The following is a 24,573-nucleotide window of genomic DNA, read 5'->3' as shown; positions in this document are numbered from 1 at the left end:
ATTAGAATTTTTTGAGACTGACTTAAAACTGAGTGGTTTGTGTCTTAACTGTGAACTTGTTTCTCAGTGTTGGTGCTGTCTGTATTGCTTGTAATTTAATTGATATAATTGAAGCTCTAGTAAAATGGGGCGCAAGGTTTAATTTTCCTAAAATAGAGGTTTGCTGAACTTATGAGAGGAGAAACTTGTGTGTTTAAAGATGTGCAGCATTTCCTCATGTGACAGATGCTCACTGTCTGAGTTCTGCAGTGTCAACACTGTTGCAGTGCTGCTCCACAACAGCGCTGCTGTTCTTCCCGTATGGGAGTGAAAGCTGCTCCTCCTGTGAAGAACAAGTGAAGTTACCTACAATATGAATTCCATTTTGAGCTTTATTTAAACCATAGGTATGTGCTAGCTAGAAGAAGAAACATCACTAGGAAGTTTTTAGGCTTTTTTTCCTCATGAGAGTAAGCAAAACATAGATGCAAAATCCGGGATAGTGCTGTAGCCTTGTAGTTTGGTGGGTTAAGTAACCAGCATGGCTGTTTTTCTCTTTTCAAAATCTGAATTACCTTGAGCTGCTTCTCTGAACTACCTGTCACCAACTTTTCTATTGCTAAAGAGTTACACCTTTTAGTCTTGTGGCCCCTCAGCAGCTTTAAAACCAGGCTAGAATGGTGGTGTGCGTCCTTAGCAGTTCTGGTCTGAGAGCTTCTATGGGCATGTAGCAACTTGTAAACATTATAATTGGCTGTACAGCAGATTGTGGGGTCCTAAGTTAAAGAGCTGAGTATCTTCCTGCTTAGGTTACAGGCACTGTGGGAGTTGGGTTGTTAGCAGTTGGGATCTTCTCTGTACTGAAACTGCAGGAAAATTTACTTGTATCAGTTTGGATCACATTTGGGTCTCACCCAGGCAAGATGTGGCAAACACTTGTTTGTGTGCTGAGAGGTTGCAAGACTGTATCCATTTATTTGGCTTCAGGATCACGTTTTAAAAATATCTCAAAGAACTCAAATTTGAAAACTTCCATGGATGAAAAGTGCATCAAAACACCTAACAAGATGCTTAAATTCTTTGCTCTTTCTCTGTCCCTCTGCAAAAATGTGCACCATCGTTCAAGGCCAGACTTCTCTGGCCTTAGCTTGGAGTCACCGAGTCTTGTTGTACTTTTGTCTGCTGGAACAAGGAGCCCTCTGTTATCAGCATTCTTTTCCACATAGACGGGGCAGGAGTTTGTGGCTTTTCAATTTTCTTTTTCTTTGGCAAACTGCAGAGAGTGAGTGAGAGAGTGAACTTGAGTCTTTCACTTCAAGATGTTTCAGTCCTTTGTCATTGCTGTGGTCCTCGAAGCCCTCTCCAGCATACCAATGTCCTGCCTGAATCGGGGATGCCAGAACAGGACGCTTTGTTCCACTGGCAGGTGCAAAAGTGCCAAGTACAGGAGAGAAAGTAACCAGTCTTTCCCTAATTATATGGGGTTTTTATGCACCCAAGAATGTCACTAACCCTTCTGGCCATAAAGTGGCAACAGGAGTTTCTATAGTTACTGTGCAGTTGATCACTGACCATGTTAATGTCCTCTGTGAGGGCACTGCTTTCTGAGGTAGGAACCTTTTGGAAGTGCAGTCCCACGTCTGTTCCTGGATACACAACTTCTCCTTCAGCTGGGAGGAAATGGCTGACCTGCCAGCTTCATTTAGGAAGCATCATGTCTGCTCTTTGCATTATTTGCTCTCTTTTATAAGTCTGAATTTCAGTGTTCTTTGAGAACCTTGTGAAGAATGTTGCACACCGCCGTGATCTGCTCCCTGAAACCCCTTCTGTGAAGGCTGTGCTGATTCTCCACTCACAGTGCAGGGCCAGGCAGCCCTTCCTTGACACTGTGCTGAGGGTTTCACAGACCACAAGAGGCATTAGTGAGTGTGGGTGAAGTCAAAGACTGAATTTCTTTCATCTCTGCTTTTGAGTTAAAGCACATAAGGAAAAGTTCTATTAGGGATTACATATTGCTGCTGATTGTATCGTTTTTCTTTTGTGGCTTAATTGAGCAGTATATTTTCCAGAGCTGCCAGGGTCTCTTTTGAGTGCTCAGTTTCAGTGTTGAAGACAAATGATTGAGTAATTCAAAACACCAGTAAAAAACAAACCAAACCAAACCCAAACCCCAAAGAAAACAAAAACCACCAAGCAAAACGCTTGTTTGTGTTTGCTTCTGTGGCAGAAGAAGTATTGTAATGTTTATGGTTTTTTCTTTCTTAACACATCCACTTCTTGGATGCCTGTGTGGGAGAATGGCGTGTCCTTCACTCTCTATTTTTTCTTGCTTCTGTTTGCAGCTTTCTACAACGTAGAGCTCAGAGTTGATGGAAACAATTTGAGTTTGTGGCTGAGAGCCTATTTCCAAGTAGTAATTCAATAAATACATTTCTATGGGAGTCACCATGTTAAGCCTTTAGAGTCAGAATTAGTCTCCTGTAGTTTATTTTGCTAAGCTGTAACTTGGAGGATGTTCTTTGCTGTTGTGTCTACAGTTAGGGGGAAAAAAAGTAACCAGAGCAGACTTTGCAGCTGCAGTAAGATCAGTGTGAAATGCAACCTGCTGTGATGCTCAAGTTGGTGACTTTGGGTGGATTTGATCCTCAGGGCCAGGGAAGTCAGGAGTGAGGGGGATCCCTCCAGGAAAACCTGGATGCCCCAGGTTAGATGACTTTCTCCAGATTTGCAGAGCTTCTTGTTCCCCTGAATTTCTGTACAAACCAGCCTCTCTCTTAAAACTTGTCAACATAGTTTTGCCAAGTCCCGTCCTGTTCCTCTGCCATCTGTGAACGTTGCTCTCTTGAGAAGCAGAACATCATGTAAATGCAGGCTGTGTTCCATTAACGCTGCTCCCCAGTCTGGTTCTCTGCACTAAGGCCTAGAGAACATGTGCCTGGTCTGAGCTGCTGCAGGACTGTGGGGCACTGAGACTGTCGTGTCCACAGTTGTTACACAAGCGTGCTGGGAACTGCTTTCTGCCTCTGGTGAGCTTTATGGGAATAGCCCCCAGCTTGCAGCTTGGCCCCTACTTGGCTGTTCTTTCTTTGAGGAGCCTGCTGGGAGTTCACCAGTTCACCCTGGAGCCCTGCTCAGGCTGCAGCCTTGAGCAGCAACCTACAGCACGTTGTCTGCGTTACAGTAGTCGAACTTGTGGGCTGAAGTAGACATTTGTCCTTAAAGGTATTCTTGTATCTGCCTTTATTTTAATGCAAAAAACCCCTTTGGCTGTACCCAGAAGGTGACCTGTAGTTTGCACAGCATCCCACCTCACATTTGTCTCTGTTCTAACCAGTGCTTGGCTTCCAACACGGCACTCAGCACAAGTCACTGTTTGTCCACACCTGTGCTCTGTCTCCCTGTTGCCTGTCCTGTCCATGTCTTATCTTCTTCCCCCTGTATATTGATCCTATCCAGTACAAGTCCTGGATTCCCCTGAATTTCTGCCTGTCCTGGGGAGCAGACAGTGGAAGTGGGAATAAATTGTGCTGGTCAGCTGGCTGGTGCTGTCCTATCTCTGGTGAGGCAGTGACATCTGACAGGCAGACCATGAATGACACATCCTCTTTCAATGTTAGATAAAGTACATTGAGGGTTTCTTCCAAATGGTATTTCTGAAAGAAAACTTCTGTTGTGGCATTTGAGCTCTGAGAAGCTGCTAGCTCTATCCCAGCATGGAAGGGCCTATGGGAATGGCTGCATGGCTGCAACCTCTGCAAAGGATCCAGGCTTACCCACTGCACACAGTCCTACTTGTCCTTTTAGGCTCCTGAGTGTTGGCACCTTGGAAGAGCTGCCTTTTGGGTCATCCTGGTTATTGGCACAAGCTGGGGGGGTGTTGGCACAAGCATTCTTGGAGTGTTGGGCACTGTATTCTCATGGGGCCCTGGGCAGAATCCTACGGGGAGGGCTGTTTTAGGGGACTTGGCATTGGTTATCATGTTACTCATCATGACTTGCTTATAGAGCTGTTTTATCAGTAGTTTGTCTGGGCATCATCTGTTATTTCTCCTCTCTGGGAGTGTTTGACTCTGGTGCTGTCCTTGATTGTACAGTGTGTGTCACCACCTCTAGAGGTTTGAAACGAGAGACACAAACTGATGGCCTGCTTGCTGTTGTTCACAAGATGTGGAAATGTCTTTAGGGTAGCTTTCAGCTTTGGATTCTGATTGTGAACTGGTGAACTCTTTGCATTATGTCAGAAGCATGTTGTGTTAAAAGAGAAGTTAATAGTAGACCCTTTTCAGAATGTGAAATGATTTGCTGTAACTGGCTGTTTGTGTCTGCTGGAAGCATTAGTTCCCAGAGTGAATTTTTGTGTGTGTGTACATAAGAGATAATATCTGGATGAAGTTTAAGTACTACAGCAGTGGCCACAGCAGACTCTGTGGTTCCTGCCCTAATAGCACAAACTGCAGCAGAGCCTAAGCTTGAGCATGATTTGTTGGTGGTTTCTGTGTCCTGGCAGAGTAGTGCTCTCCTTAATGAGAGAGAGGGAAATGACTCCTATTGATCTGGTTTATTCAGCTTTTCATTACGCTCGTGTAAAAGCCCTAGAAATCGATGGGATCAGACTCATGTGCTTAACTTCCACAATCCCAGGCACAGTGTTATCCTTGCCTGTAGTTTTCACATTTGTTTTGAGTCCTGATTCAGGACTCAGGGATGGATTGCTCCTCAGCTGAGGGGAGGCATCAAACGAGCTCTGTCCCTGCTAGTGTCTGCATCGCTCTTTTGGGAGATAATAACTTCACAGACAACAGACTATCCAGTGGCTTCTTCTGCTTGTCAGAGAGAAGAAAGGTATCTTTTAGGCTCCTTTGCAGTTCAGTTACAAGAGATAAAGCAACATAGTGCTCAAAAGGCAGAGTTTAATTAAAACAATAATATCTGATTTTATGGCAATATTAATTCTTCATGTGGAAAAACAAAATATGAACTAAATCATGCCAAGGATATGATTCATCTGGTTCTTTTTTCTGCCTCATTGCGTGTGGGCAGCTTGCAGTAGTGTTAGTGGAATATATGTAAGAGGAATAATTTAAAAAGTAATCTCACTTTGCTGCTGGGATCCCTGGGGTCTTGGGAACACAGTACTGTACCTGTGCAGCACTAGCAGATTAGGGGGTATCCAGAGTATTTTTGAGCACAGTAGTGCTTTTTTGGTCAGATGAAGGATTTTATTGAGGAATAACCTCGTTGAGAGCAGGGTGTGACTTTTTTTTGGACTGAGTGCTGCCAGTGGATTCTGTGTCAGATCTTCTCACCTCTGCTAATTGTGGATGGACCCTCCTCCTTCCCCACACCTGCTCCCAAATTACCAGCCTTAGATTATTAGCTTTTTTTAATGTAGTGAACAGTCTTTCTAACATGTTGTCATGTTGACAACGTGCAGATGGTGGGGAATTAGTTTTAATCTATTTGATTCTAACTCCTCAGCCTCCTAATTGTCTGATTAAATAATTCTGAATAACAATTTTACATTGTTGGGACAACTTTTGGATTGATAGAGATATTAGATACACTTTTGCTGAAGAAAGAACAGCAATTTCGTATCCTAGTTCTTTATGAAATTAAATTAAGGTAATTGAAATTCATCTTTTGATTGGATATAGAATTGTGGGGTTTTACTTTCCTGTGGTGGACCCTTAAAATATTTTCTGGTACAGCTGCAGAGATCTATGTGATGCATTTGCCCCTGCTAGCAATAGAACTGTTTAATCTGTTTAGCTTTGGGGATCCCGTAGTAATTGCTCAGTAATCCTTGGCCCTGGGAATCATTGACTGAAACCCAGCAGGATGCAGAGGAGCTCAGGCTTACAGACTGTTAGTCAGGATCTGTGTGTAATGAAAAAGTGTGAAATAAGGCATCTTTTATGTGATTCCTGTAAGTTTGACTTGGCTACATAGGTGCTGGCCATGTTTGTACATAACATTTCCGTGAGAATTTGATGCCTCTCACAATACCTAGGCCGTGCTCTGGGTTCTGGGTCTGTGCTGTATCAGTTGTGAGGTGAACACTGGGCTCCAGATGGAGCTGGCTCCATGTGCCTGGGGGTTTCTGGCAATTCTGTCTTGATGGTCATAATTAATCATAAATCTAGTGTGCATTTGTTTTTCTGAGTTATTTTCTACGAGGAGTCCATATCCTTTAGTTGGCAGGACTGCAGAACCACGTCGGATTTGCCTGAATGGTTTCCATTAAACTGGGTGGTGTTTTCTGGGCACTGCTGTGATGTGCTGTGCCAACATGGGGTTAATTAGCCACTGGTATTGCTGAGGTCTGATTTGAAAAGCAGGCCTGGTTTTCTTGTAAGTAAGGGTTAAGGCTGCAGATGATTTAAAGAACTCTTAGATGTTACAATCAGATTAAGTACCAGCACTGTCTGTTGTGAATTTAAATTATTTTTTAAAAGGAAATATAATATAAATAAAGAAAATTTGATTAGCATAACAAAAATTGCATTCCTGCCTTTATTGCTGTTTCTGCCTAAGTTTCTGCCTTAATTTTTTTTTTTTTTTTTTTTTTTACTTTGCATAACTCCTTACTTCATACCCATACTACTTCCTTGAGGCCCACAGACATATTCCTTCCGGGACACAATATTCTGACTCTAGCTAGATTTTGACATTGCTTCAACCATGTGACTTGTATGGTATCAGTAAAGAGGAAGAAGGTGTTTAATGAAATATTAACACTTACTAAAATACAGTTTGGGATAGCTTACATGAGACTGTTGAGAAACTGGAAGTGTCCATCTAAATACGGAAGCTGAGCACGCTGTTTCCAAACTAACCTTCAGGTGAGCTGCTGTAAATTGCCTTACTCTTCATTTCAGCTTAGGCTTGTAATTCTTTTTAAGAACTTGAAGCAAGAATGACTGATTTTCAGCCTTAGCTACAGTGTCCAGCCAAGTGGTATACTGGTTTAGGCAGTTTATTGGTCTAGCCAAATCAATATAATTATGCCAAATTACTGCTGAACTTTGTGGTACAAGCCTTTAGAGTTCAGTCCTGCTTTTAACTCAAGGGAGACTTTCATCTGCTTATGCAAATTCATTAAAAATTGAGTCCTACACATCTGGTTTGAAATGCTAATGTTCTTTCTGTCCATTCATTTCTTTAGTCTCCCACCACCACATGTACACACTTTCTTCCTCTGCCCCTTAACAGTGGGGGAAAAATAGCTATAAATATGGATAGGGTCTTTAGCCTTCAGGGATTTTTATGGCTTCCTGTTTGGTATTTTCCAATGTCTGTGCCTGTGCTTAATTAGGATATTCCTAGTATCTGTCAAAGTAGTGTTTAATTGCTGGAAGCCTTATGCTTATTTTTAATGTTTTTGTTACAACAACTTTTTCTGTTATTATTTATAGGCAAATTTAGAAAACAAACCAGTAAATGGCCGCAGACCAGAACTCATGGAATGCAGTATATGTGGTCATGGTGAAAAATACAGGGTGAAAAGCAATCAAGCAGTGCCCATTGAAAATGTGCAGTGCAAGGAGAAGGAAAGAATGACTGGCCTGGAAGCAGAGAAGTGGGCACATAATGAGAAGCCATCCTTTGGTGTCCATGTCAACGGCGACATCCACGGAGCTGTGCCGGGCACTGAGCACTTGAAACATGCTGGAGACAGTGACAGAGCAGTCTCCCCCAGTCAGTTAGCTGAGCCAAAAAAATCCTTTGCACAGACCATCAGAAATGGCATCAAACCCCTGCATTATTCACCACCAGAAGCTGTTGCTTCACTGAAAAAAGTGTCTGTAGAGGAAAGGACGGACTTGACGAGCAACTCCCACCTGCAATGGACGAAAGGTACCAATGTGAATAACACAGTAAATGCTCTGACAACTGGCATGGGCTGTGGTCACCCACAAAACCAAGGAAATGTTTTAATAAAGGAGGAAAACTGCATGTGCAGCATCTCTGAGGATTTTGATAAGTCAGTTTTGCAGGCAGGTTCCATCTGGGGTCTGCAGGAAAGCTTGTGTTGTCCTCCCCTGCCTGAAGGGGAACTGCAGGCAGGAAAGAATGGCTTTGAAGTACCTAAGGTGGAGACACAGCCTGAGAATCCTACACTCCAGTCAACTTTCTTGTCCTTGATTAAAACCAGAAATTTAACTGTGGAGCAGGTTGTAGCTATTGAAGCTTTAACACAGTTATCTGAAGCCCCTTTAGGAACAACTTCGCCAGCGAAAACTGAAAGTACTGAATGTACAGAAGAAACAACTTCCAACTTGCTCCATAGTTTTAAAAGTGACACCTCGTCCTCCTTCACATCTTCTGCACTAAACGAGATCAAAGACACTTACTTACAGAACGAGCAGCAGCTCCTGGCTCACTGCGCTCACCCGCAGAAGCAGCTCCCTAATAAGGCAGTGTTATACAATGGCCAAAGCTCAGTCCCGGAATTGCAGGATAAACCTGCCAACCTGGCTGGGGAGATGTGTAAGTTACAGTTATCCTCAAGAGATACCAAAACTTTATCTGACTTAACATCTAATGCAACATCGCTTTCAGGATATACTACCGAGAAAAATTATGCTCATGATCCAGTTGCCCTTGGACAGTATTGCAACGCTTCCTGTAATGTCCAGCAAACAGGGAACAACTTGGAAACTCCTGGCCAGTTAGAGCAAAAAACGCCCTCTAATGATTTGAACTTGGAAACTGGTTCTTTGATTAAGGAAGGAGGAATTCACAGCCAGGATGAAGAAGATGTAGCTGCACAACTAACTCAACTTGCAGCACTGATTGAATCAAACCAGGCCAATTCACAACACAAGAATGACATAAAGGCATCACTGATTAATCTAATATCACAGGAGAGGCAGCCAAAACATAACCAAGATGTGGTGCAGAAAAAAGAATCCGCATTTTTTAGGCATAATTATAGTTCCTTACTGATAAAGCAAAAACAAGTAACAAATAAGAAAGGCGGTGCTGTGCCATGGAAACCAAGACACAAAAAGAAGCCTCCAGAAGCACGCTATCAACAAGCTAATCAGAACCAGCTAGAGCTGTTGTCATGCCAGCACAACGAGTTGCAGGACATTTGGATATCATCAAAACTGCACAAGCTTGGTCAAACCATGCCCCAGGATTCCAGAATAGCTCTGCCTGAAAAAAAATCTCCAAGAACCAAAGTACAGAGAGCACAGAGTCAAAATACTTCATCATCACAAGAAAAAACTAGATTATTTCTCCCCCAAACGCAGATAAAATTCCACAGATGTTTACCTGAGGCACCACAAGAGAAAAAAAAAGACAGGTTGTTTGGCTGTGAAGTGGTGAATGAGCAAATGAAAACTGCAGGCTCCCGGGACCCACTGGGCACTGACCCACTGAAAAATGAAGTTGTTGCACGTGGCCAGCGCAGTGACCTGTCCTCCCAAAATCCCCTGGCTGTTTCACAGCTGAAAACAGCATCCTTGTTGAACAGACCAACCGAAAACCTACAGATGTTTACACAACAATGCAATTCTCAGGTACAGCAAACAGCAGCTGGCAGTCAGGCACACCCTTTGCCTCCAACCCTTAACCAGTCCGACCTGAGAGCCAACGAAAAGAGCAGTGAGAGCACAGCCTGTGTCCAGCAGGGCACACAGGCAGACCCAAAGGTGCAGGTGCTGCCTGTTCCCTGTGGAGGGGCCCAGGTACCAGCTTGTGCCGAGGCTCTCAGGAACATGGAGTGTGTGGGCGAGGTGACCGTCCTGACGTCATCCAGTTTGGGTGCTGACCACGCACAGAGCACGGGCGACTCAGGGTGTTCCCCAGCAAAAAACACGCTCAGCAGTTTCCTTGAATCACCTATGAAGTTTCTTGATACCCCCACAAAAAATTTAATAGATACACCTACAAAAAAAGGACAGTCTGAGTTGCCAACTTGTGACTGTGTTGGTAAGTGTTTCTGCTAACTTTTGCCTGTACCTTTCCCATGGAGATGTGCTCGTGTTGTTCCTTTGAATGTGAGGAATCCTGTTACCCAAAGAATCAGTGCTTCACCATTAGAAAACAGGAGGAAATGATTTTTCCCCTTTCTGTAGCTTTTGCTTGGTGTTCTTTGGGCCTGCAAAGCACAGCAGAATTGAGTATTTTTGGTATTGCAACTGGCAGGTTTAAATATTCCACTTAAATTTAAACCCAAGAGGAAAAGGAGTTTCTCTGTTTGCTGTTTTACCATCGCTGACTTGTGCTTTATGTGTATTTATCTGCAGTATATCAGGTTCTGATTTTGATGGTCTAGAACTGGTTTTTGCCTGGGGGGCTTTGGAAAAACGTCCCAGTACATTGTCACCGTCACCTAAATGCTGTCAGATAAGTGGGAGAGCACAGCTGGAGGGGGTCCTGTTGCTGCCCCTGTCAGTCCTGATGGCCTGGAAGAGGCTGTGCCAAAGGCACAGGGGGAGATGGGGTGGGGTTGAGGTGAGTCACGAGTAGTGACTTGTGAGCAGGATGGGATGTCAGACCAAACACAGCTTGGCTGAGGGCGGTACACGCTGTGTTGTCAGACTGCTCGAGTGCACAGATGGAAAGAAAGTCAGGGACTTGAAGCAATCTGCCTGTGTACAATTGTTGTTATCTTTGCTTTCCCGTTCTGAATCAACAGGGTGCTAGTTAAGAGGCCTGGATTATGTCTTCTGTTCTGTAGTATATGACTATCAGTTAACTTATTTTTTCCCCTAAATTCCCCTCTGTCTAAAATGAAATAATGTTTTCCTACCGACAAGGATATTGGGAATCTTACTTAGTCAATACATGCCAGCTCCTGTAATGAAAATTTGTGAAGAATGCAAAATATTTCTATAATTAGGGTTACTTTATAACATTAAAAAATAACAGCAGATTAATAGGAGGAGAAAAGTATTAAATTTTGTCTGAGGAAACAAGCCTGTCCTACTCTCTGTTCATTACATTTCAGGGTCAGATTTGATGTATTGTGATTTCATTTGCAAGGTGTGTCTGTAAACCATTTCTAAGTTTACTTTTAATGCAGTATATAAATTTCATATGTGCCAACTTAGTTTTCTTCACCTGCTTACAGAGCAAATTATAGAGAAAGATGAAGGCCCCTATTACACACACCTCGGGACAGGACCCAGTGTTGCTGCTGTGAGAGAAATCATGGAGAACAGGTGAGGAAAACTCAGCTTTTAAGGCTCACAGTACTCCTGGCTGTCTAAACAGGGCAGAAGTAGAGCTCTCAGAAATGATGTTCAGGTGTGCACGAGGTGAGGGTTTCAGTTCCAAACTTGGGTGTCTTTTCTGAGCACTTGTGACTGCAGGATTGCAGTTCAAGTGCTCTGAGGTGTCAACAGAAGGACAGATCAGCAGCTGGCAAAAGCAGGTTTTCCCGTGTCCCACATGCAGAGAAGCTGTGGCAAACTGGAAAGAAAAAGGTCACATCAGTGACTGAGTGCACTAGGATTTACATGCAGGTAGCACTTTCTTGCCCAAATAACATTTCCTTGGTGGCAGAAGTATCAGAAGAGAGATGTTAAAAACCACTCTTGCAAATAGGATTTTAAACTGAAAAGGAGTTTTTTTGACTTCATAAAGATTTTTGTTCTGTTTTCAGTAAAGTAATAATAAATTGGTTATTCTTATTTTATTGAAAATGTTTCCTGTTTTAAAATGGTCTACAGCAGTTTGTTTTACTCATGAACTCTCTTAAATGCAGGTATGGAGCAAAAGGAAGCGCTGTAAGAATAGAGGTAGTGGTTTATACGGGAAAGGAAGGAAAAAGCTCTCAGGGGTGTCCAATTGCCAAGTGGGTAAGTTTTTATGATAAATCAAAGTCGTTTGTGTGGCTTTTAAATATCAAGACGTGCAGTCCTTGAGCGCAAATATAATCTCATCTTTAATGAAGATCTGGTTCTTTAATTGATTGAAAAGTCTGCCTGAGTGATGAAACTTAGAAAAGCAATTTGTTTTAATTTAAGGTGTGGTGCTGTTTGTTATTCGTGGTTTGAATGAGTGTAAGAGAGAGGGGCTTAACAGAGCCAGCAGAGATGACCAAGGGGAAGAACACCCTGACAGTGTGTGAAAGTTGGAGTGAAAGTGGTTGCTTAGGAGAGTTGGAAAACTACCCAGTAAAATTTTTTAAAACCCTTTTTACTGGTATGAACACCTGAAGAAAAGAGTGTGATGGATGAGGAATTTCAATCTTACATGCCTAGGAGTTCATTGCTCTTTGAGGAACTGAACTCTCTATTTGAAGGTGTGCTGGGGTTAGTTTGCATCACAGTCCTGTCTCACATTGCTTCCTTGGAGCCAGGAAATGAGGTAACAGACACAAGCTCCAGGATAGAGCTTGGAAAGAATTGGTTGTCCTTAATTTTTGCTGAAACCACCGAGGGAGGTAAAAAGTAGACTGGAAATCTTGTAAACTGAGGTTTGGAAAATAATACAAACTTGGTTGTTAAAAGAAAAAAATGCGTTGCTGTATTTAGAAATTTCAGACTTGTTGAAAAAAACTGTGATGGGAACTGCAGTTGTAGGGCAGTGTCTGTAATGACTTGGCAAAAATAAGATTATTGCATATTGTACCTGAGCTACTTTGCATGTTAAACCTATACTGCTTATGTTTGGAGCAGTCAAAATGTGTTTGTCATACTCAATACATAAACTGCTTTTCAGAAGGGAAGCACATATGTGCTTGTGCTTCAGATAATATTTAATAACAAATCCAGAATCCAAGAAAAAATATTGTAAAACTACTTTCATAAACAGCTGACCCAAAAAGAATGGAAAGATTGTTCTCAGTGTTTCAGCTGAGTAAAACACTCGGTTTTAACAGAGGACAGGAGTTAAAAATCTTACCCTAGAAACAGTTGTGAGCAGTTGAAAGGAAGAAGGCATTTAAAACTAAGTTTTAACCTTGATCTTCCTATTGCCAGTATCAACATACTGTCTTTTTGTAAGACAAAAATGGCATTAATTGTGCTTGTGCATGGCTGGAGGTGTCCCAGTGTGTACAGTGTGACAGACAGCACTGGATGCTACAGAAAGGGCTGGTTTGGGGTATGGGACCTGCTCTGCAGTTGAGATTTTCACATTGCTGTTTGTGAATAAGATTTAATGTTCATTTAACTGAAGTTCTGGGGAGCAGTGACTTTGTGTGGGAGTTCACACCTAAAGAGGATGAACGTTTTTCCAAGTCTGCTGTTACTGTGTGACTGTTGAGTACAAGAGGGAAGGAAATCACTGGTCCCTCCTCTGTGAAACTCTTCCATCCTGTATGAAATCCACATTTTGGGCTGATATTCTTAATGTTTTGCATTAACTTTTCACTGGCAATGCTAATTTTAATCCCTTTAAGGAGCATATTTGGGTTTTGGTGAAGACCAAAAAAACTCGATGGTGAGATTTGTTTGCAAGTGTTTGGAAAGTGTGTGGAAAGCATTTGCTGTCTCTTTGGTCCTTGCAGCCATGAGGTTCTGGCAGCTGCAGAGACTGTCCCTCACTCCTCTGCAGTGTCCCCTGGGGCAGACTCCTCTCTGCCTGGCAGGGGGACACCCCATTGCCCTCAGGGCTCCTGGGGGACCTGCTGCTGAGAGCAACGTGATGGAGACAAAATTGAATGTATCTGTTGATCATGTTGAACTATTTCTCCCAAATTTTCCCTGTTTCCACTAGATTTTGCCTTACTGGTTCCTTAGAAACATTTTAAGATGAAAGGAGGCTTTCTAAAATACCTGTGTCCATACATTCTTCTGTTAGTGTCTGCATTCCATCATACTGATTGTCTCCTACGTTGTTTTTGCTTAAGTGACTTTCAAACATGCCCCTAGTATGTTAAACACTTACTGAGACAGACTCCTTTCCCCCAAAGCAGCTGACATCCTCTTCCTTAGATTTCACGTTACCAGAAACCTGCAGAATATTTCCTCCTTCACTGTTTTGATAAGAAATAAGCATCTCTTCTGTATTTTTTAATGTATTATATTTTAGGGCAATACTTCGTCCTTCTGGATATGAACAAGAATGCTCCTGTTAGTTAAACTTAAACATTTTTAGTAAACCCTGCCTAGGGTTTCAACCCTTGTGCCTGTAGTATGTGCAGGCACCAGACTGACCCTCACATGAACTGGGAAGAAGAGCTTGCAATTGTTTTCACTGCAGGAGGCAGCAAATTGTGTTGTCTTACTTTTATGTCAAAACAGAATTAACAGAGTCTTGCCCCAAACTTCAAATGTGTGGATAACTGTAGGTGATAACTGTGTGATCAGAAAATAACTTACCATTCTGGGACGTATGCCAGGTAAATGTACTCTTCTTTCTTTTCAGTTTGCATTGCTTTGGCTTTTTTGCTTCATCTAGGGCGTCACACGGTGTCAGAATATATGAAAGGGAAAAAAAAAGCTCTGAAGTACTGGAATTACTGGCCTGTCATTCTTGGTAGGCTGTTCACATAACGAAAAGTCTCGTGTTCTGTGCATTCCCTACGACCAGCCAGTGATGAGTGACTGGACTCACTGTTCCCCACGGTGCTGGAGCTGGTTACAGATGTGCTGTGGTTTGGGGGTTTCCTGCTCTGTCTGAAGGTGAATTACAGTTAACCTCAGTTTCTATGGAAGGGTTGATGTCAGTTGTTCATGACATCATGATGTGGCATCACCCTGCAGCACTAAGTTGGATACATGTCACTGACCTCAGAGGGGGCCAAGCTCTGGGTCTTAATGTTTTCTGGATTAAATCCATTTCCTGTGAGTTCCTTCTCCTGCTTTCAGTGGATGTTGACGTGGATCACCTAAGCTATCATTGCTACCTTATGTCTTCATTTGGAGTTGCAATGTAGTTTTTAAGGCTCCAGCTCTGCAAAAAGCTGAGCTCAGCAATGACAGTGGCACAAGGTGTGAGCCCAATTGGGTTCCAGTAACTCCCAGCTTTGTGCTTCCCAGAGCTGCAGACAGTGCTTTTGTTTGGCTGCTTGTCATAAATGTTGTCATCTTCAGTTCTCCTTTTCTTTCCTGTTCTCTGGGAGTTAAAATGCTGGCAATAATGATTTCAGCCCCGTGCTCTATCCCAGTAATTCCTTGCAGTTGTTTTTGCTGTTTTGCTGTTGCAGAGCAGTGATTTGGCATTTTCATGGTGCTTTCTATCATTATGCCAGATTCTCATTCCTGCATAGTAATGCCCAACCCTGAGCATTAACTGCACACATCTACAGTGAATTTTATCTGCCATTGTACAGCCCATTCAGCAGTGAGAACTCCTTCATTTCTCTGCAGGTGGTGCTTGTGTTCACTCCTGAATTGCTCAGTGTCATAACCAAATGGTGCCATCCTGTTACTTACCCTGAGCAAACAGGCCGAGGGGCTCCCAGCGGAGACACACCAGCCTTTCTTCCAGGGCTCTTCACCGCTTGCTCAGTGTGGTATTTTGATTTGCCCCAAATCAAATGGGGTGCTTTGAGAGCCTTCACTAAGGGACCTCAATGAAGGGTTGGTGGAAATCTAGAAACACCCCCAGGAACACTGGGCTGGCACTTGAGGATGGGCCCTCCTTGCGCCTCAGCTTTGCTGGGTGATCCCGGCCCTGCCCCACATGCACCAGGGATCACGGACTGATCCCGGCCCTGCCCCACATCCACCAGGGATCACGGACTGATCCCGGCCCTGCCCCACATGCACCAGGGATCACGGACTGATCCCGGCCCTGCCCCACATGCACCAGGGATCACGGACTGATCCCGGCCCTGCCCCACATGCACCAGGGATCACGGACTGATCCCGGCCCTGCCCCGCACTGAGTTCTTCCAGGGACTTTTACGAAGCTGTATCCTCTTGGGAATCTCGAGGCCCTCCAGTAATAATGCACGATAAATCAAGACAGTGCACATCACATTTAATACTCTAGTTGTTTCCTCCTTGAGTTTCTTTGGATATGATCTGAACTTGGCAGATAACTGCTGTTTGGGGGACTCAGGTATTTGGGTTTGGATTCTTTTTTTTACTCTTGTCCTCTAACCACTTTTACTATTGTCCCTTAACCACAGGGCTTTAAACTTCAGAAAAAATCCTTGGCTGTCCCTGTGAAGGTTTCTGACATGGGAATCTTCCCAAACTTCTTGTCTGTGATCATCTTGAGCCTTCTCTTTTTTGAATGTTTTTTTGTTGTTGTTGTTAGTTGAGGGTGTTTTGATTATTTTTGTAACATTTGGATGATCTCACCTTTTAGATTCTGTTAAACTGCTGATGGCCCCAGTTTGTTTGAAAATACAGTATTATGGGGCTCTTATGCCTTTTGCAAGTAGTTTCTTAAATTCTTGTGTACTGTTGGCCTCTTTTGATTTATTTTTTTTTATTATTTATAGCTTGACAGATCTTTATTTTCTTGATGTTCTTTGTTTATTAGTAGGCCATATAAAAAAACCCAGTGGTAGAATAAAGATAGATAAAAAACCTCATTACAAATACTTTTAAAATAGTTACACTTGAAATTACAGTCCTGGACAGACACAAACCTGATATTAGCCACTGAAATTAATGTTTTGAAAGTAATGCTTAGATAGCCCATTGTTCCAATCAAGATTTTCTAGATCATTGAACTGATGGGAATTTGTAGCTAAATACCAGAAACTACAATTCGTGGAATGCTGAGTGAGCCATAATAACAATAAACTCTTCTACAGACACATATTTTTTGCAGTTTGCTAGTTTGGCTTGAGTTGAGAAAGTGAGAAAACTGAGAAGTTACTCCTGCTGTGGCTCTCTACAAATCAGCTGTTGTTAGTATTAGAAGAGATGTGATTTATTCAAGGAAACAAGCTGTCTGATGCTCATTTGCTGTGTCCTGCTCTGCAGTGATGTGGTCTGGAGGTTCTGGTGCCTGTGAGGGAGGGGACAGTGGAACTGTCATGTTCTTGGGACATGAGAGTGGGGAATTCTTGCAATAGATTTGAAAAGGACTTCAAATTCTGCTGGACTGGCTGTATCTTGGACAGCCAGGAAGGATGAGCAGTTCCATTCTGCTTTAAACAGCTTACTGTACTTCACGCTTTTATTTCATTTACTGAATTATCTTTATGGTTAAATCATGTTCTCCATAGGAGAAGTCTGGAAGGAAATGAATTTTAGCAGATGGAGAGGGTGGTTCATGGGGGGTTTGTTCACCTTTTTGGACAATGTTGTATTAGAGCATCCTTTTCTTGCCTTAGTGTTGTAACAGGTTAGTGTGTGTAGCTGAGCAGGCTTAGAGGAGCTTATCTGGGACAAAAGTGCTTGGAATATCATCCGAAGTACAGCCATTCTTTAAGTGCTGCAATACTTTGAGATTCAGAATTATTAAAAACATTTATGTGGTTTAGGAAGTAAATAAAAGCATTTTAATATTGTTTAACATGAAGAATGACTCAAATATTTTAATAGAGTAAAAATGAAAGAGAAAAGCTGTGTTAAGGTGAACAGCAGCAGGTGTGACCAGCACCCTGGTGTAGGTTATTAGGGAATTGGAGCTCAGCAGAGGTCTCCATACACGGACTCTGTACAGAGGCAAAATCTGCAGGTTAGAAAACTGGGAGCCACAGTGTGCTTAAGGAGTCTCCTGTTCCAGGAAATTACAGGGAACAGCTAAATATATTCTCACTTTCAAATCAACTACTGATATCCTGCAAAGGAGACACAGTTATTTGACTAAAGAAATTCAGAATGGGCTGGAGGAAATACTGCAGTGGAACCACATGGAGGTGAAAAAAACCTAAAAGTACCTTTTTGTTGGTTCTGTTGTTTGGGGGGGGTTATCCAGTAATTTATAGCAGTGTTTTTAACTCACAATTAAAATTTAGTGCTCTTTGCTAGTGGTGTCTGGATTAAATCATGTTGAAGTTAACACAACTCTTTCTGATGATTGTAATTGGAAAGTTATTTTCTCATCCCTGGGGGAATTCAGCATCTGGTACATGGAGCTTCTGCAGTTGGACTGAGCTACTTCCCAAGGCGTGTCCATGCTCATGTGGACAGGCTGGCTCATGGCTGGGGGCATTCTTACTCACTGTGGACTTATCCCTTGTTCTAGAGCTCCTGCTAAGGAGCTGGACAGCTGGAGGAGCTTTTATTGACAGTGTGCCTTTACTGATTGTTCATTGCAATCCATCCAGAAATGGTTTGAAAAAGCAGGAGATGCTGCAGTGCCAAAGTGCTGCTGATACAGCGTCATTCAGGATAACAAAGAGCAAGGACAGACATCACGAATTCTGATCCTGACTGAATGGCCACTGAAAATAAAAGATAAAAATCACTCGGTAAAGTCACACAAAAAGCAGTGTTCTAGTTCCGTGTACTCAGTGGTGGACACTGGGTTGTTACTGCTTGAGATGATGGTTTGTTAGACAAAGCTTCATTGTCCAGTTGTGATGGAAACTGCAGAAGAAACTGGTGAGAACTACTGGGGAGGAACAGAGAAAACCTGGAACACAGCTGTGCCTCTGTGAGAGGTGCTGCCCCCCCGGTTGGGATCCTGTCAGTCTGATCCCCCAGGAAAGCACAGCAGGACTGGGAAGGACAGATGGAGGTGCAGACTGGTCAGGCTGGCAGAGAGGGAAGGGAGAAGGCAGAGCTGCTGAAGTGTCCAGTGGCATGGAGCTGTGTTCTCCAGTCTCATCCTGGAGCTAAACTGGAGGGCACTGGCAGAGGGTGAGCTCAGCACCAAGGAAGGGTCATGTTTTTTCTGTCACATGGTCTGTAATTAAGCTTTTCTGGGAACATAGTGGGTGGTTAAAATGCTGCATGGATTTAGAAGTGAGTGGAGAAATGCACAAAGGGCAAGTGCTTGGAAAGCAGGGGGAGAGCTGTCCCCTGAGCTGCTGGCGGGTGGCTGGAAGGTGCCTGGCTTTGCTGGGAAGCATCTCTGCATCCCAGTGCCTCTCTTGCTGCACATCCAGAGGCAACTGCTGTTTGTCACTCTCAGGATCATGATAAGGCTGAACTGTGCTCTTCTGACCTCATCCTGTTACTGTATTCTTGAACTTTTAGCATCCTTTTCACTCTCCTTGTATGCAAGGTGTGAAAAATCTAACTTTTCCTCATGGGTATCCCACAGCTAAATTGCTGGAGGAAATTCTACTGCGTAGGGCACCTCTTCAATAAACCTGCCATAGCATTTGGCTCGTGCTTTCTGGTAAGAAATTTTGGGAAGCTTAGGCCTCTGTGGCTTGTAGCGCAGAGGTTTAGCTGTGGTATGTTGCCAGAATAGCTGCTGATTGTGTCCCACCTGGCTGTGGGACACCTCGAAGGCTTGCTCATGTTCTCAGCTCCTGCCACCTGGGAATACCTGGGCTAGCTGAGAAAATGAATCACTTGAGTTGCTGCCTTCCCTTGGGTGTGCACATCAACAAGGACACCTGGACAGCCATAGGAATGCAGGATGTGGTACTGGTGGGGGCACAACTCCAGCACCAGAGGGATGGGCAAAACAGGGGTTTGAGAGTGATCAAAACAACTGAGTGTCCTGCCCAAATCGGCACCTCCAAGGATGGTCCTGGTGGTGCTGTGTGTCCAATATGTGTGTGTAAGGAGGCTCTTTGGAAGGAGCTGAGTCCCGTTTTGGTGTTCCCTTTTGCCTTAGACACGGCTGTGTTGGCACACAGGGGAGGGAGTGGCGGCAGGGAACTTCATGCCAGTTAGTGTGAGTGCAGAGCAGGGCTGGTGGGTACTGATGGAGCATGTGGAGGAGTTTGGTAGGTCCTGTTCCTTTCCTGAAGTACAGCTGAAACAGTATTCATTGTTAATGTGGGGGTCTTGATGGATACTTAGTACTGATGACATTCGGTGGTTGCTGAAATGAGTTCAGGGGGAATGTGGCCCTACATACCTGCAAAAACCTGACCATGACATTACAGAATCATTTAGGCTGGACACAACCTCTAAGACTGAGTTCTGCCATTAACCCGTTGCTGCCAAGGCCACCACTAAACCACAGCCCTGAGCACCACACCTACAGTCTTTTAAATCCCTGCAAGGATGGGCACTCCACCACTGCCCTGGGCAGCCTGTGCTGGGGCTGGACAGTCCTTTCTGGGAAGAAATTTTTCCTAAGATCCAGTCTAAACCTTCCTTGGGGCAACTTGAGGCCGTTTCCTCTTGTCCTCTTGCTTGCTGCATGTAAGTGTTACATAATGCTGCACAGACTTGTTCAAGTCTGTTTTGTTGATCATGTTATTTTTCTGTGTGAGTCACTCAGAAGTCATGGTTAGCTTGTGTGGAAAAGTAATTGCAGAGGAAAAGTTTTATTTTCCCATTCTAAAAATGTAGCTTTTAAGTTCTTCTGCTTAACAAATGCTTACTTTCTCATTCCTTGTAAATGCATTAGGGACCAAAATTAAACAAACTGAAGTATTAAATGATTTACTTTATCACTGTTGTTAACTACATCACAGAAATCATGAGTAATACCCAAAACCTTTGGACACGAGGTTTGCCAGCTGATTTGTGCATTGTCCCCAGTCTGGGGAAACACTCTGGAGTTCAGCCGTCCTGCTCAAAAGTGCTTTTTCTGTACCCAGAGTGTGGCATTGCTGTGGGTTTAGTTATTGCACAGGAGAGGCTCAGTTCATTTACTGCTCTGGGAGGGCATCCTCAGTTCCTCTGGGGAAGCAGAGTGGCTCCAGCTCCACCTCAGGAACCACCCCAGCTCAGTGACAGGTGAGAGAAGGGCTGATCTCTGGGAACAAAAGGATCCAATGAGTGGATGATGTAACTGACCCAGAGACGTAAAATTCACACAACTAAAAAATACATGAACTTGCCTTTGTGGCCCAGAAGGTGGTGGATTGTAAAATGGTTTTGGGTGCAATAAGAGTATTGCATTCTCTACAATATGCACAATGAAGCCAATTCCAGCTACTTTTAACTGCAGGAAAGTGTGGTCTTAGTTTTAAGGAAACTATAAATTTCCTTTGTGTTCGTTTGTCACTTTTCCTGGACTGTGTTTTTCCAGTTTAGAGCTACATGAGAACTCAAAAAAGGCACCTGACATTGTACAGTACCAGACTGTGTTATTTGGGTTGGTCTAAAAATAAGAGAAAAAAAAGAGTAAAAGCATCACTTCACACTGAGTAACAAACTTAAATTGTTCTTCTGGCTAGAAGGAACTGCTGCCTCAGGAATGTAAAACTTTGACATGAATAACCTGTATTGTGGATCAGCCTTAACAGACTTGCTGCCAACTTCACTTAAATGTAAATGAGTTGGATTATTTTTCTTTCCTTATAAGACATACTGACCTGTCAGTCAGTAGGTTGGTCAGAACCAAGACTCCTTGTCAGGAATGGTGTATCAGAGCCACTCATTTTCTCATGAAGCCCAAGGCTGATTGTAAGATCAGCTTTAGAAGGGTGATACTTTCTCTTGACACAAATGAACTCTAAGCTTGCTCTCCCTGCTCAGCCTGCACAGGTGCCCTCTCCAGCTGTTCATCTGCTGCAGCCCTTTTCATTGGCAGATGAACTGCAGGTGTGCTTTGCTCCCTGCTTTCCAGGAGTTCAGATGATTTAGATATTCAGAGGTGATCAGGGCAGGGGTCACACAAGAGTGACAGCTGCACATCTGGCAGCACAGCAGCTTTGACATCAGTCCAAGGGGGAATCTGCCTGAACACTCGGATATCTGGAGGTATTCCAAGAGAGAGGGAACCTTCCTGCTTTTCTCGTCCATGACTGGGGCTGTTCTGTGTGGGAGCTCTGTGGATGGGGAGGGGGCTGGGGGAAGGCCCAGCCCTGCTTGCCCAGAGCCCGTGCTGAGATGGAGCTGGCAGAGGCCTCTGCAGTGCAGGGGCTGGTGCTCACACAGCAAGAACCCTGCAGGTGCCCAGCTGAGGAGGAGGATGGAGCCTCTACTGCCTGAGGGGGTTGGAGCTTCACACTGGAGCATTGACACCTTTGCTGGAGGCCTTGAACAGGCCACGCTGGCTAAAATGTGTTGGAAGAATAAATAATGTATTTTCAGAGACCATGTTCTATAATACCTAGCCTTACTGCTTTTTTTGGCGGTCTTAAATGTGACTTCCAGATTATGGCAAAGCCCTAAATATGTGGGAGTAGGATTGTCTAGTTCTTTGATAATTTTCCCCTTTTTATCCAGTGGTGTATTGTACTGTTCCACACTGGTTAGTCTCTGTGTTTGAAGGTTGCCAATGATGGCTTTGTACATCATGCAGGTCAGTAACAGCTTCACCACTCTGAGAGCTTTAATGGAGGTAGTCTAGGGATATGTTGTGAAAAATCCCATTGTTTCCTTCACTAAGAACACAAACTGTTTTCATTGCTTTCTTATATTTGCAAGGTGAGGACATCTCTAACACTGGTGGCTGTCCTAACACGTGTGCCTTACTGGTGTGCTTTCACACACCTGCCTTCTGGGGTTTGGCACTGTACTTTCTGCCTTATTTTCAGGGTAACTGTTGGGTTCTTAGTGGATCTCTTGTCTCAGGATTGTTTCCTTCCAGAGGTTATTTGCCTTTTAATGCATCTCCTTTATTGCATGTGTACAAGATCTAAAATACTCCTCCCCCTGTCAAATACGCTGCTGTCTCTCCTGCAGGTAAGAAAGCAACACAAAACCCTGTTCTGCCCAGGGCTGAGTGTGACGCAGTCCCGGTCCCACCTGCCGGTGGGCACTCTTAGGGCAGCAGTATCCCTTGCTTTTTGGGCCTCACCCATCCCAGAGAGGAGCAGCTGAGGAGGCGTTTGTTCCCAGAGTAACCCCGTGGTTGTTGCAGGTGATCCGCAGGAGCAGCGACGAGGAGAAGCTGCTGTGCCTGGTGCGGCAGCGGGCGGGCCACCACTGCCAGACGGCCGTGATCGTGATCCTGATCCTGGCCTGGGAGGGGATCCCCCACCTGCTGGCGGACACCCTGTACAAGGAGCTGACGCAGAGCCTGCGCAAGTACGGCTGCCCCACGAGCCGCCGGTGCGCGCTCAACGAGGAGTGAGTCCCTTCTTCCTTCTGGGGCTGCCTGGGCTCTGCGGGGACAGCCTGCCAACGCAGCACTTCAGCTGGACAAGGATGCACAAATCCCAAACCACCGGCTGTCACTCGTGTCACGCCTCGTTCCTGGCTCTGTGGGAGCTGTATGTGCCGTGCCCAGGGAGGGGGTGGCCGTGAGCTCCTCTCCTGGCTCTGTGCACGCTGCCCCGGGTGCCCTCTGCACACCCACCAGGCTCAAAGAGCTGCCACCAACGTGGGATTGCACTTGTTAAAACAGACATGATCCTGAACCCAGGATCTCCCTCTCTGTGCCTCTGAGAGGAATTGAGTTTGTTTAATAAGAATATATTGTAAGTGCAGTGCTGCCTTTGTGCTGATCTCTGTGTAGCTCACATTTCACAGACTCATAGCTGTACAGGGACCTGAATCTAATGCTTGTGTTCTTAGAGTCCACTTCGAAAGTCAGATCAATTTGGAGTTAATGGTATTGCTGCACAAAACACAATAACTATTGGATTTAGGGGTAACCTTTAGTTGCAGGGCTACTTTCCTGGATAAAAGGGTTATCCAACTGGAGAATTCAAAATGAAAGTAGCACGTGTGTATTTATAGAGCTGTGACTGAGTATTTATTTCCCAGAATTAGGTCTTGGGGGTGCTGAGTTTGTCTTCCTGGGGAGAAAAGTCAGCCCTCTACACATGAATATTTCCTTAACAGAAAATATCTGGTTAAGCCATGTATTTTATAAATTCCTTTGGTTTATGCTCTGTATTATAAAAGAAACAGCAAATAGCATTGACCTAAATAACCCCAGACCCAAGAGCTGTGTTGCCAGCTGACCTGACTGTCTTTATTTCCTTTCCTAGTCGTACTTGTGCATGTCAAGGACTTGACCCAGAAACTTGTGGAGCATCGTTCTCATTTGGCTGTTCATGGAGTATGTATTTCAATGGCTGTAAGTTTGCCAGGAGCAAAAACCCCAGGAAGTTTAGGCTTCTCACTGATGACCCTAAGCAAGTAAGATTTCTTTTTTTTTTTTCCCCTCCAAACACATCTTCTGGTGATTTTCAGAACTGGGAGTGAAATCTCTGGATTTTCACCCCCGTTTCTCTCATACACGTGTGCAGAGCTTATCACAGACACACAGCCAGTGCAGTTTTTTTAACTGTAGTATTTAGAATCGTTATTCCACTGGGTGAAAACTCAGTGTCACTTATGTATTTAAATACCCTAAAATTATCCTTAAATGCTTTTCTGCATGTTTAGCTCCCTGTGTAAGGTGTGTGAAACGTTCACTCTTCGGAAGTGTAAAACACAGCTCGAGGGTTTCTCTAAGGACCAAGCCTGTAGCTCAGACCTTCAGGGCTTCTGCCTTGGCACAGAAAATGTGCAACCCCAAGGTACAACTGCTTTCCCACTTTTGTAGGACCAGCTGACAGCCTGGGCTTCCTCTGTCACCAAGAATAAACTGGTTTTATTTCTGTGGCCAGCATGTTTTTTAAATGGTTTTGAAGGAATGGATACACTAAAACACGATGCAGTGAAGTGATTCTGTTAATTGCTGGTTAGGAGTGTCGGTGATGTCACAAAGGTTGAGGCAGCACAGAAATTAATGATGGATTATGTG

At 44.0% G+C, this 24,573-nt stretch overlaps 1 protein-coding gene and 1 long non-coding RNA gene across 14 annotated transcripts in view; one reads left to right on the top strand and one right to left on the bottom strand.

Moving 5' to 3' along the window:
• The window catches only part of TET1 (tet methylcytosine dioxygenase 1), a 96,451-nt gene that overhangs the window by 47,792 nt on the left and 24,086 nt on the right, over nt 1-24,573 (top strand). For 10 of the 11 annotated variants that reach the window (XM_039386700.1, XM_039386698.1, XM_039386699.1 and 7 more), the window contains 5 exons: nt 7,395-9,921; nt 11,066-11,156; nt 11,702-11,795; nt 22,738-22,946; nt 23,813-23,963. In XM_039386700.1, the coding sequence (XP_039242634.1) occupies nt 7,395-9,921; nt 11,066-11,156; nt 11,702-11,795; nt 22,738-22,946; nt 23,813-23,963 (3,072 nt within the window). The remainder of the gene's footprint in view (nt 1-7,394; nt 9,922-11,065; nt 11,157-11,701; nt 11,796-22,737; nt 22,947-23,812; nt 23,964-24,573) is intronic. The other variant, XM_039386704.1, reaches the window with a different exon arrangement.
• LOC114003476 overlaps nt 354-24,573 on the bottom strand; it is a 54,580-nt gene continuing 30,360 nt past the window's right edge. The window contains exons 4-5 of one of the 3 annotated variants that reach the window (XR_005565600.1): nt 14,265-18,238; nt 354-7,820 (exon numbers count right to left, since the gene is read on the bottom strand). This is a non-coding gene — a long non-coding RNA (uncharacterized LOC114003476). Of the gene's footprint in view, nt 7,821-10,787; nt 11,407-14,264; nt 18,239-24,573 lie in introns of those variants that run through there. The other 2 variants (XR_005565599.1, XR_005565601.1) reach the window with 2 other exon arrangements.

The sequence above is a fragment of the Pipra filicauda genome, unplaced genomic scaffold, assembly GCF_003945595.2.
Source record: "Pipra filicauda isolate LSUMZ 115617 unplaced genomic scaffold, ASM394559v2 scaffold4_size7858003_pilon, whole genome shotgun sequence".
Taxonomy (NCBI): domain Eukaryota; kingdom Metazoa; phylum Chordata; class Aves; order Passeriformes; family Pipridae; genus Pipra; species Pipra filicauda.
Note: the sequence above shows the minus strand (reverse complement) of the source record. Positions and strands in the feature narration are given on the sequence as shown.